This window comes from Propithecus coquereli, unplaced genomic scaffold (genome assembly GCF_000956105.1).
Source record: "Propithecus coquereli isolate 6110/MARCELLA unplaced genomic scaffold, Pcoq_1.0 Scaffold145, whole genome shotgun sequence".
In the NCBI taxonomy this organism is placed as follows: domain Eukaryota; kingdom Metazoa; phylum Chordata; class Mammalia; order Primates; family Indriidae; genus Propithecus; species Propithecus coquereli.
The window spans coordinates 152,331-165,940 of NW_012138858.1; the positions used below are offsets into that span (position 1 = coordinate 152,331).

General features: G+C 42.7%; 1 protein-coding gene across 1 annotated transcript in view; it reads left to right on the forward strand.

The window, feature by feature from the left end:
- Positions 1 to 3,146: 3,146 nt before the first annotated feature.
- YWHAQ (tyrosine 3-monooxygenase/tryptophan 5-monooxygenase activation protein, theta) overlaps positions 3,147 to 13,610 on the forward strand; it is a 47,986-nt gene continuing 37,522 nt past the window's right edge. Inside the window, exons 1-2 of the mRNA XM_012639950.1 lie at positions 3,147 to 3,275; positions 3,686 to 4,065. Of these exons, the coding sequence (XP_012495404.1) occupies positions 3,772 to 4,065 (294 nt within the window). The 5' untranslated portion in view covers positions 3,147 to 3,275; positions 3,686 to 3,771. The remainder of the gene's footprint in view (positions 3,276 to 3,685; positions 4,066 to 13,610) is intronic.

Sequence of the window (13,610 nt, forward strand, 5' to 3'; positions counted from 1 at the left end):
ATGCACACTGAATACAGTCCTTTTGCAGATCATTAACTCCACTAATTACAACAATGATTCAAGAGATAAGCATTCACTAACAGTTTATAAGGCTCTAAGTCTCCTTGCAGCAAGACAGGCATGCCCCCTTCCCCCATGCTTCACCCCCAAGCAGAGGTAAAAAAGGGGAAAAAACCTGCTATTTATTTTTGTGGGTTCACTACTATTCTAGTGACTCTGCTTCCATTCTCCGTTGGATGTGCTGGAATTGGGATCATAGCAGTGTGAGCCCAGATGGTAATTCTCATCCTAAAATGACACAAAGGCCACTTCCCAGCGCACTTGCTATACGCTCAGCACTTTCCTATGTGTTAGCTCATTTAATCTCCACGACAGCCCTTGGAGGTAGGGATTATTTTTACAGGTTACAAGTACAGGAAACTGAGGGGCAGAGAGGATCAGGGTATTCAAGGTAAAATCACAAATCAATAGCAAGGCTGCGACTTCGGATCTTCTGGCTCCAAGTTCAGTGTGTTCCATCTTTCTCCAGCAGCTTCTTCATACCAGGTAATCTAGAAAAAATTACAACTTTAAATAAATAAGGTAATGACTTCTCAATACTGTCTTTGCCAGCTGTCTGCTCCCTGGAGTTCTTCCCAGCATGTTGGATATGATACCTACCAGGTTTCATATTTACTAGGATGCAATCCCCAAAGGACAGACTAGTCTGATCCCTCCTAGAATTCCTACAGCACCTAGCAGAGATCTGGGGAGACTTGCTGGGGCAGCCACAGCAGTAGGTAAAGGATGGGCTTTGGCACCCAGACTGCAGGAGTCTATATCCAGGCTCTGCTGCTAACTAGCTGTGTGACCCTATTATATGTAATACTTGACTGCCCTGTGCCTCAATTTTCTTGTCTGTGAAATGGACATGATGATCATAGTAGTACCTACCTTGAGGTTGGCGTTAACCAGATTGAATGAGTTCATCCTTGCAAAAAATAGTGCTTGACACATATAATCACTCAATAAATGTTAGTTTTTTCTGTGTCTAGGGACTTCAAGTTCCCAGAGCCTTATTTTCCTCCAACCTGAGTTCTTTCAGGCACAGAAGTCTTTAGGTGTGCAGAGGGTCCCTCTGGACCTTCACAAAATGCAATTTCACAATGCATTGTTTGTTCAAAGCAGTTTTCACCCATGATGCCAGATGACCATAACCATATGAGTTATGTTCAATAATAGATATTATGTTCAATAAATATTTGTTTGAATGAAAGCAGAAATTTTAGAGACTGAGGTATAGAAAGCAGCAAAAACCTGCCCAAGGTCACCAGGGGAGATGGTAGCACAGCCCAGACTTTCTGACAAAGAATTTAGTGTGCTTGCCCCTTCTGGATAGACCATCTCTCCCTACCGCAGAGGTTCAATCCCCTGACCATCTCCTCTCAAGGGTCTCTCAATCTCCCATCCACCTCCTCTGTTTTCTCCCCTGGCTTGGGCCATCTCTAATTTCGGTAAGCTTGAAATCCACTGGTCATACAGAAAGCGTTTTATCTGACCTTCCACATGCAAATTCTTTCCACTGGGATTTCTTGGTGCTGGGCTCCACCCCAGCCCACATGGCCATAAACCTCGTGTGTTTACAGCCTGGCCCCAGGGGTTCCAGAAATAACAGCAGGGCCCTCCATTAGAACGCTGGAACATAGTAAGGCGTTTCTGCGTTAAGACACAGGCCCCTTCCAATCCAGGCCTCTCCTGTCTGTCAAAGCACAAAGCCACCTTTACAAGTCAGGACAGGGAGGGCACCTGGAGGGAGTCTTGTTTTCTGGAAATTCTGCACCTTCTCCCCCCAATGTGTTTGCCCTCTCAGATCTTCCATTCTAGAGATTCTCCAGATCTGCTCCAGTCTCTGCTTAGAATTGGAAATTCTTTCTTGCCTGTGGCATTCTTTGCCTTTCTATTATGTGATCCATTCTCCTTTGGATGTGCTGGAATCGGGATCATAGCAGTGTGAGCCCAGATGGTAATTCTCACCCTAAAATGGCACAAAGGCCACTTCCCAGACCGGCAGGACAGCCACCTTACTTGGAGTTGGGAGACTGGGTTAGTGCCAGGAGAGCAGGGAGTGGTTTGAAGAGAAAGGGAAAAGCTAGGGATGACCCTGAATACAAGGGGTCTGGGGCAATCTTTCTCACTTCCTGAGGCCAAAATCAGAAATTAACATCCAGGGAGAGAGCTTTAGTTTTTCAAGTGTCCTCTCAAAAATAATACCAGGAAACAAAAATCGTGTATACTCAAGACAAGGGCGTGAAAAATTATGTATTTAGGTGCGTAACCTGGAAAGAAATAATAAAAATTGTTTTTTGAGGGGGGTGTTATCAGATTTTGGGGGGGCAGGAGTAGTTATGGGTGTTTTCCTCAAAATTGTGCTTAATGTCATTTCCCATTTTAAAAAAAATCACAATACCTGGCGCTGCCACAGAGACTTGCCTGGATCTTCAAGTATCTACCTTTTGACAAGGAAATTTTTGGTTTTAGGTGCCCATCTGAGAACTTGAATTTATCCTGTAAAGGACCAAGCGAAGCCACTTTCTCCAGGAACTAATTCCTCTTTAATGGGGATGGAATTATTTCTAATTCGCAGCCCTAATCGCAACGTCGATAAAGTCTGGGATTAGTGTCTTGAGCTCCAAACCTTTGTCACGACTAGGAAGGTGGAGGAAAGAAAGGCGCCTGTGCAACAAAACAGCTGATTATGTCACCCCCAGAAGTCCAGCCTCAGCCAGGCCGACCAGAGCCGCAGCTGCGGGGGCCAGCAAGATGCAATGCACCATCTGCGGTGGCGGCTGCAGCAGGAGACTCGGCCACCGCCACGGAGGTCGTGCGCGCCTCTCGGTCTCGTGCCGCACCCAGAAGTGCTGGGGTGGCAGGGAGGATGAGGGGAGTTGGTAACAGCATCGCCATGGCAACAGTGACGTCCTTTTACCCTGGATCTAATTGGAGGAAACCCCGTGGCCGAAGCCGCAGCCTGCCGGCCAACCGAACTTTCCCAAGGCGACCCACCCTCCTAGCCTCCGCTTCCCCTCCCGCTCCACCCCTTTCGCCCCCTTCCGCGCGCTCTGTCTTCACTGGCCAACGGCGGGGCGGGGGGCGGGACTCTTGGGGGTAGCTCGGCGCGTCATTGGGCGGCGGCCCGCCCCTCGGCTCCGGGGTAGGCTGAGACGGGAGGGTCCTCGGCTAAAGCCAAAAGCAGATCAAAGTGGTGGGACTCGCGTCGCGGCCGCTGAGACGTGAAGGTGAGCGCCAGGGCTGGCCCGCGGGCCCCTCCGGCCCCGCTGGGCTTAGGGGCCGGGCGGAGGCGTAGCCCTCGGGTGCGACCGGCCGCCGACGCCTCTCTCCTCAGGGACGGCTCCGGCGGGAAGGTGCGGGGCCAACGGCCGCTTCCATCTTGGGCCGGCCGGGCGGGGGCGGCGGGAGCGGCCCTCGCTGGGGCTTCCCAGTGCGCCGGGCCTCCGCGCCGCCCCCGCCTCCTCGCGCCGCTGGGCCGTCGGCCGCTCGGGGCGCCGGGCAGGGGCGGGGGCGGGGGCGAGGGAAATTCAACCGGGCCGCGTGTGCGGCAGACAAAAGCGGGCGTTGGGCCGCATTGTCTGACGGCGCTCCCCTCCCTCCTTTTTGTTCTCGCCTGCGCCGCCCCGCCCCTCGGCAGCTCTCGAGGAGGACTCCTCCCGATCCGGGTCGGCGCTCGCCTCGCTCTCCTCGTCTTCGGCCCCGGCCCCGCGCCGCCTGCCCGCCATGGAGAAGACGGAGCTGATCCAGAAGGCCAAGCTGGCCGAGCAGGCCGAGCGCTACGACGACATGGCCACCTGCATGAAGGCGGTGACCGAGCAGGGCGCCGAGCTGTCCAACGAGGAACGCAACCTGCTCTCGGTGGCCTACAAGAACGTGGTCGGGGGCCGCAGGTCCGCCTGGAGGGTCATCTCTAGCATCGAGCAGAAGACCGACACCTCCGACAAGAAGTTGCAGCTGATTAAGGACTATCGGGAGAAAGTGGAGTCTGAGCTGAGGTCCATCTGCACCACGGTCCTGGTGAGTCCGCGCTGGCCTCGGTGGGGGGAGAAGGGGCGGCAGGGGGAGGGCTTTTGTGTGATGCCTTTGAGAATTTCGTGGGCTCGGAAAGAAACGTGAGCCAGGGCTTGCCAGATTGTCTGCCGATGTGGAGGGTTTGAGAAAGTGAGCCCTGGCTCTGGCTTCCTTCAGTGTGTTACTTCAGTTCTTGAGACTCAAGGCCCTTTTCCAAGGGTGAGTAAATCTTTTTTTCCCAGATGATGGGTTGCTGCCACACAGCGTAACTTTGAAACATCCAAGTAGGTTTGTACAAGACTGAAAATCGTTTTTAAGCTTTTTGTGCTGGGAGACTGCATACAGAGATCTGTGAACCCTTTAAATGTGTTCGTAGGGTTCAAGCAGTTGAAAGAGGTACAGGCGTCTTTTCAATAGAGACAGCTGTAGTAGGTTTTCCTCTCAAAGCTAGTAATGAAAATTTACTTGGAAAATCTGAACAAATGCTTCATTTTTCAAGAAGAGTATCTGTTGAGCTTTCCTTGTTAAAAAGAGGAGAGGAGGGGAGGTTGGTAAACGTGAAAAGGGCGCAGCTAAATGTCCTGGTCAATTTCAATATTTAATAACATTTCCTTGCTGTTGCATAGCTAAACTTAAGGTGTAATGCGTTGAAGTGAATTCATTTCTGGTGTGGAGTAGACAAGGCAAGCTTTCCAGGTTTTGAACTGTCCAGTCTTAGCAAGGGCGACTGTTGGGTGGGGTAGGTGGATGTGTGATTCACCCTTATTAATGAGAGAGAACATTTTTAGCTTTGTCATTGCATGGATCTTTTGATTAGTAAGATGAGTTTTAAAAATTTAAATACCAGCGTTGTATCCTAGAGTGTTTTTAAATGTTTTAATGCTGCAAAGAGTTGTTTCTACAAATAAAATGGGAAATATCTGATAGTTTCTTTTCTGTAAGTGCCACTTTTACAAGAGGACTCCTAATTATTAACATTTGTTCCACATTGTATTTTAGGTGGGCTTTGAAAGGCAAGCATGCTAGATTGGTGATTTTTCAAGAGGGAATAGAAAGGAAAAAATTCCTGTTTCCTCCCAGCCTTCTTCTTTCATCCCATCAGAATGGTGGGGCAGGAAATATGTTTTCTCCCCGTTTAAAAAAAAAACTTCTTTGACTTACCTGTTTTTCTAATAAAGCGGCAGATCTTAAGAAAATCATGGCTGATGGAGATAGCTGGTGAAGGGGCAGAGGGTGTGTACTACAGTGGAGAAAACTTTTACTGGGATTATTTATTTTATAAATGTGAGACTTTGTATTCATATGTGTGTTCTTAGCTTCCAGTCCCTGCATGGCATAGAGGAGGCACTTACAGAAGCCTTCGGAACCTAATTGCTTGAATTAAAAAAAATTGCCAACTCGAAAGTGATGGTAGACTCAATAGCATATGGTAGTGGCTATTGACAACATTATCTACTGTAAGATTCATGAGGTTTTCTATGTATGTATTTCTTTTGGGTCCTCTCAGCATGTTTCAGTCTTTTTCTGTTCAGTTGTTAACTTTTACTAGTTTGTTAGTTAGGCAGCAATTCAGAATTACCACAAGATTTTTCCTGTTCTCTAGCAAATTAACTCTGAGCCAAGGGAATATTTGTTGTATTTTGTGGCTTTTATAAGTTTTGGTTTTTAGGATGGCTTAAGGACCAGAAGAGAGTTTTGCTTAGTTGATATGTGGCTTGAGATAGAAACCAGGTATATTAAAGTAGAACTTTCATACAGATGATTTCAATAGGAGAGAACCCCTGAAATTAGGACGGTCTTGTTTTTTATACCAAGAGAAAATAGAAGAATTTAGCTTCATTAATCTGAGATACCAAGGCATAAATAAAACATGTTATTAGTAAAATGACTTGAGAGACTAATTGTGGCTTGGTGGCCAACCTATAAAAAAATAAACTAGGAAAGCACATCTTCAAGTTGGCAACTTATTTGAGAGCTTGCTGTGTGCAAGGAGTACTAAGCAGTATGGGGAAGAAGAAAGCTGAGAACCGTAGATTTTATCTTCCAGTAAGTTATAATATAGGGTGCATATGAGAAATATACAAACATAAATAATACAAGATGATTCCCACAAGATGGTTATGAACAAATCGCTACATAGTTTGAAGGAAACAGAAACCTCCGGAAAGACTTCACAAAGATAGTGGCTTTGGGGATGAGTGTTAAGGGAGGAGTATGGGGGTTGTCAATTTTCAAGGCAGAAGGAACATAGAGGATAGGGCTTGTTCAGGTCAGAATGTGTCAGTGTGGTTGAGGCAGAGTATGTGACAGCCATTGTAGGAGAAAAGCCTGGAAAGGAAGTTAGGAACCATCATTTATAAGAGAAGGTCATAGTGAGGGGTTTTCCTCATTTGATTGGCACTGGGGAGACATTGAGGATTATTGGGTGGTGTGCATGTAGCAGCGTCACGGTTTGCTTGCTGACTAACCAGTCTGTAATGTGTACTGACAGGGAAGTGACAGACTAGTGAACGGGAGTCTGATAATTGATAAATTAGTAACTTAATTAGGAGTCTATCAAAATATTGAGGAAAAAATGAAACCTAAAATTTCTGAACATGCATGCTATAATGGAGGGGGTTTTCTTTTCTTTTCTTTTTTTTTTTGTGAACAGGAAGGAGAATTTGGTGTGGAGGAAGTAGGTGAGACTGACTTGGTTATATAGAAGGCTAGTAAAAATAACAGGAAGGATAGCCAAAATTATTCAAAATAGCCAAGATTCTTGGTCTCTTCTTTCCCTTTCATAGATTAGGTAGGATGAAATTATTGGAACCATTTATTCAAAATGAACATGGTAGACAACCATGTTGAATAATTACTGTATAGAGAAAGGTTATTGAACTGTGGAAGCAGAAAAAATGTTATAATCCAAATGAGCTCTCTAAAGAGCAAATGAGTTTGAGGGCCAAAATGGCCAAGACCAAACTCTTAATGGAAATCTGTGAGAAGTTAGAGGCTATATCACCAAGTTAGTTCTGTGACTCAGTGTCATTGTAAAACCAGAAAGTTGGACTGAACTTTCTAGGTTTCTTCCAATTTTGGTATCTTTGGCCTATAAAGTTATATAGGTCCTAGCCATTCCACCTTCGCTCTGACTTCGTTCCACATCTAAAATGAGTAGTTTTTAAAGTTCAGGTTGAAGAACATGTCAGCAATACATGAAATACTGAAAAAGTGGTGGCTTTGGTGAAATGACATTGGGAAGAAGTGATGTGGGAGTAGTAGTTGATCTTACTGAGTGTTAGGAAGAGCAAAGTTAAAGTGAAAAACTGGGCAGTAGTTAGATAGCATGTGTAAGATGTTTGGGAGTCATTAAGAACTTGGGTGTGAGGGAAGGGCAAATCAGAGAAACCAAAGGGACTTGGGAACAAAATCTATCATTTACAAAGTTGGTGACTTTGGAATAAGAACCAGACATTTAGTGTATACAAAGTAACTTCTGTCTCAAACACCATATTAGCCTCTCCTGTAGACTAATTTTATTAAATAGTAGAATAATTTTGGTAGACTGCTTCAGTATAATGCATAAACAATTTCAGAAACTAAAGTCTATGTTATGATTTTTAAAAATAAGAATCACTTAAAATAGTATGTAGAGAATCTATGAAAGTCAGCCGGGTGCGGTGGCTCACGCCTGTAATCCTAGCACTCTGGGAGGCCGAGGCGGGCGGATTGTTTGAGCTCAGGAGTTCGAAACTAGCCTGAGCAAGAGCGAGACCCTGTCGCTACTAAAAATAGAAAGAAATTAATCGGACAACTAAAAATATATAGAAAAAATTAGCCAGGTATGGTGGCGCATGCCTGTAGTCCCAGCTACTCGGGAGGCTGAGGCAGGAGGATTGCTTGAGCCCAGGAGTTTGAGGTTGCTGTGAGCTAGGCTGACGCCACGGCACTCTAGCCCGGGCAACACAGTGAGACTCTGCCTCAAAAAAAAAAAAAAGAATCTATGAAAGTTGTTCATCATTGCAAAAGCTCTATAACTTTAATTTAGTAATATACTTGAATTTAGTTGTGTTCCAAATTAAATTAATCTCTTTTAATGAAAATGTGTCTCTTATACTGGTCATTATTTTTGAGTAAGACTGATAATGTTATTCTTGATAGTTAATGAATCTTAATGTGACATTATTGACATAATGGGAAAAGTATGGGCTCTGATTCCAGCAGTATGGAATGATTCATTGCTGCATTACCTTATAGTTTCATGAGCAGCGGCAAGTTTTTTAATCAGCCTCTGTTTCTTCATCTGTAAATTGGTAATGATGGTGCCTGTCTTTATAGGCTTGTAGGTAGAATAATAGCTAATAATTGACAATTTATTGCACACGATTTATGGGACACTAAGCACTATTTTAAGCACTTTATATATGCCTGTTGTTCCTGTAAGTTACATTGATAGTATTTCTGTTCTAAAGTAGAGGGAACTGAGGCATAAAGAAGTTAGTAACATGCATAACGCAAGTAAGTGGTAGAGAAAGATTTGAACTCAAGCGGTGTGACTCCTAATGAAATGAAATGGAACACAGGCCCTAGATACACAGTAGCAGACTGAAGACCAAAGTGTGAATCTCTGTTTTGAGGAATTTGTGCATTTTAATAAATATATTATATTTGCAACTTAGAGAAGGGAGATAGCTCTGTGGTGGACAAAACTCCGTGAATCTGTAATGTTGAAGCCTTCCTTATATATAGGATATTACAATAAAATTTAAAAACTCCCGGCCGGGCGTGGTGGCTCACACCTGTAATCCTAGCACTCTGTGAGGCTGAGGTGGGAGGATCGCTTGAGGTCAGCAGTTCAAGAGCAGCCTGAGCAAGAGCAAGACCCTGTCTCTACTAAAAATAGAAAAATTAGCGGGGAGTTTGAGGTTGCTGTGAGCTAGGCTGACACCATGGCACTCTAGCCTGGGAAACAGAGCGAGATTCTGTCTCAAAAAAAAAAAACCTTAACTTTTGGGATTTTTGCTCTTGGATTGTAAGCTTCTTAAAGCCCAGAGTTTTTGGGGATTTTTGTTTGTTTGTTTTTGGAAGAGTGAAATGGCATGGAATATTGTTAAGTGTAAGGTTAGATCAAGGTTTCTCAACCAGGGTGATTTTACCTACTCCCCAGCCCCAAGGGAACTCTTGGCAACATCTAGATACATTTTTAGTTGTTAAAACTTGGGGGTGCTGCTAACTTCTATTGGGCAGAGGGCCTGAATGCTGCTAAGCATCATATAATGCGCAGGACATCCCACAGCCCCAAAACAAACAATTACCCACCCCCAAATGCCAATAATGCTAAGATTGAGAAACCCTGGGTTAGATCATAAATAAGATGAGCTGTATTAAATTGTACTGAATTGTATCGTGCCTGTCCTTTGGATTCTTTATAACATGTTGGTGTCTTATCTGAACTCTTTGTCTAGACATGCCATTTTTTCCTTGTCACCATTGTGTGTATGCTATTTAACTCTATAGTTCACTTTACGGGAACTTAATCAGCACGTCCTGTATTTTCAAAGTGCTACCTCATGGTTGCCTCCAAAACCCTGAGATTGGCTTTTTTAAAAACAGCATAGAGAAAAAAGACTGACTGAAATTAATATTGGAATCTATTAGGAAGATGCAGTGAAAATTGATGAGTAGTAAATATTCCCCTTCCTTCATAACTTCCATTAATAGCTTGGCAATCGTTCAAACTTTTTTTTTTTTTTTTTTTGAGACAGGGTCTTGCTCTGTTGCCTAGGCTACAGTCCAGTGGCATCATCATAGCTCACTGCAACCTGAAACTCCTGGGCTCAAGCAATTCTCCCGCCTCAGCCTCCCGAGTAGCTGGGACCACAGGTGCAAACCACGAGGCCAGGCTAATTTTTCCATTTTTTGTAGAGACAGGGTCTTCCTCTTGCTTAGGCTGGTCTCCAACTCCTGAGCTCAAGCGATCCTCCTGCCTCAGCCTCCCAAAGTACTTGGATTATAGGCATGAGCCACTGTGCCTGGCCTCTTTCAGACTTTAAACCTGTATGTGTGTTTATTTGGATGTTCCATAATGCTACTGTTACCCTATAGGTTGTAAACAATTTTTCTCCATTATAACCAACATTGGAAAGAACATCCTGGTTGCATGGTTTGCACTAGGATTTGCTTACCTTAAGTTCTTGGAAGTGGAATTTACAAATCAAAGGATTTGAAATTTCCCCCCCTCCTCATACCCCTCTGAAAAAATATGAATGTACACTGTCAGCAGTGGTTGAGAATGGTCATTTCCCCTTACCCTCTCCAGCACTGGGAGGTTTTTAAGGATAAAAATCTAGGCGACTGGAAGGATTGAAATGTTATCTCCTTGTTCAGTATTAGATGTAATGCGGACACTATCTTGGTTCTCACAAAGGGCTAGTTTACCAGAATTAATTATTTTTAAGTCTCATACACAGTTTCAATAATGAGGTGATACCATAGCATGGGATTCGTTAATTCAAGAGATGAGAGTTGGGAAATCTCCTTGACCATATTGATATCCCTCTATGATATTTACCGTTAAGACCAATTTTTGTATTTTACACTAGTTCTTTCAAAATGATGACAAAATATCTTTGAATTTATACCATTGACTTTCTGGATATCAAGAAGGGTGGTAGAGAGGCATTTAAAAGGTATGAAGAAAAACTATAGTTCATTTACTGCTACTCTTTTTTTTTTTTTTTTTTTTAGAGTGAGTGCCGTGGCGTCAGCCTAGCTCACAGCAACCTCAAACTCCAGGGCTCAAGCAATCCTTCTGCCTCAGCCTCCCGAGTAGCTGGGACTACAGGCATGCCCGGCTAATTTTTTCTATACATTTTTAGTTGTCCAATTAATTTCTTTCTATTTTTAGTAGAGACGGGGTCTCGCTCTTGCTCAGTCTGGTTTCGAACTCCTGAGTTCAAACAATCCACCCGCCTCGGCCTCCCAGAGAGCTAGGATTACAGGCGTGAGCCACCGCGCCCGGCCCCATAGCAGCTTTATTCTAAGATCAGAAAACCGGAAATAATCCATTAACAGGAAAATGGGTGAACACTGTGGTATGTTCATAAATGGAATACTACTCAACAATAAAAAGGAATGGACTACTGATACGCTACAATATGGATAAATTTCAGAAACATGCTAGGAGAAAGAAATTGTATAAAAAGTATGTGGTTCCATTTATGTTAAGTTCTGGAATAAGCAAAACTGGTTTATGGTAGAAAAAATCAAAAAGGTAGTGTCCTCTGAGGATAAAGGCAGGAATTGACTAGAGGTGGGCAGGGGGAACTTTCTGAGATGATTGTAATGTTTTTTATGTTGATACGGGTTTGAGTAACACTGGTATATGCGTTTGTCAAAATTCAGCAAATATAGACTTAAGATTTATACATTTCATTATACATAAATTTTGATTCAAAAGAGAAAACTAGTGACATGCATGTACTGTCTCCAGTTTATATAAAAAATACTAGAAATGGATATGTGATAAAGCAAGTATGGTAAAATGCTAACGGTATGATACAGGTGGTAGGTGTATGGGTACTCATTGTAATTTTTGATGCCATGTTTTAGGGGTATGATATTTCACATTACTGGCTGAATGTCTTTAATACTGATAGCAAGAAAAATCGTACAATCCGTGTCTTGTCCTCACAATATGAAAATGTATAGGAAGACACTGATATTGATAGACTGGCACTGTAGCTTTTGTTTTTATTTGGTGATGAGTGCTGATTAGATTGGTGGAGTTACAGGATGCTGTGGAAGACCTCCATGATTGACCATATTCTCCTAGCGCAGTGATTCACAAACTTCTTGGTCTCAGGACCCCTTTTTAAAAATTAAAAATAACAATTGAATGAGAATAGTGCTTTACATTCAATCTATTGCAATATCACATTTCTCGTAGTTTCTAGAAAACTTCACTCATGAGAGAATGGCAGCGGAATAATAGCAAGTAGCATCTTAGTATTATGAAAATGCTCTGACTTTTCTCCCTTCCCCTAAAGAGTGTGGAGGAGACCTCTAGAGGCCCCCAGATCACACTTTGAACACTGCTGCTCTAGGGGAATTTCATTAGTGTGATTGGGTGATTGAGCAGTTTGTTTTCTGAGCAGTCATCATGTGATGATAAAATATGTAAAACCTTCCCCTCCCTTCCTATTTCCATTCCCCTTTACCCAAAATTAAACTAGGAATATAGGTTTGGAGACCAGAAAAACATAAACATGATAATGAAGAAAAGAGACAAGTTGATGTTAGAGATTGGTTAATAAGAGTCCCTGTTAATCCCTGAAAGACTAGCTAAAGAACTGATAGGTTGGAATGGCTTCTGCTTCCTTATGTTGAGAAGGGTAATGTAAGGTTAATACTCTCTTCACTTCCCTTCCCCAATACCCAACAAAAAGCAGAGTTGACATGTGTGAAATATGTGGATAATGGTCTTTTGGAGCTGGTTGCATTTGGGCTTGAAAAATACACAGCTTTTGAGGAGAGTAAGTCTGGTTAGCTGTTAGCCAACATTGAGCAAAGCATTTATCAGTGAAACTTCTCTTTAACACCAGTGTTGACTATCCATTTACATTTTTTCCATCCAAATGAGTAGTATACCATGATCTCTTTGTTAGCTGGATCTTTTGTTCCTGTTGAGTTCTGCATAGTGTGGTACTAAGTATGTATTCTATAAGATATCCTTCATTAGTTTACTAACTTCAACTTTTGAACATTGTCTCTCCTGTACATTTGCTACGTACAGGCTTTACTCAGAGAAATGGAGAACCAGTGGTGCAAGTGGTGAGACTGTGACAATAAGGACTTCTGTAAATTTAATAAAAATGCCTTCTTAAAGGACAGTCATAGATCATTGTTCGTAAATGTCAGGGTGATTGTAGGAAATAAATGTAAAAAGGTATGAAAATGCTTTAAAACTATAAAGTATAACAATCTTCAGATTAGACTTTTACTGCTGAAATAACGCTTACTGGGGTTACTCATCTAGAATTAGTACTCCCATCCACCAAACAGACATTATGTGAACACAGCTCAGAGAATTTTTGCTCTTTTAGAAACTATAGTATTGGACACCTGCAGTTAAACATATTTATACTAGGTGTTCTGATCTTTCCACCTAGTACTATTTCCAGTTATTCAGGAATATATAATACTTCTTAGATCCTTGATGCTGATCTTGCCCTCTCACGATTCTGATGGCCTAGTGAAGAAGTTAGAAAGGAAACGTTAAGGTTTATGCATCCTTTAGTTAGAAAACATTCCTGATTGTTTGGGGCTGATTGCAGAGATCAAGTATTTGGAAGGACTAAATATCCCATTAATATAGTTATGCTATGTGAAAGTTCTCTTTTACATCACTTAACTTTTAATATATTTTTAAAATTCTTATGTAACATTTAAATATCCAAGGACATTTGAAAAGGGAAATGGAAATGGCATGTGGTAAAGCAACTCTGTTCTTGAACAAGATGGGAGTGTTTATCAAAAACTATTGATGGTAGTTTTTGCTGCAAATTTTT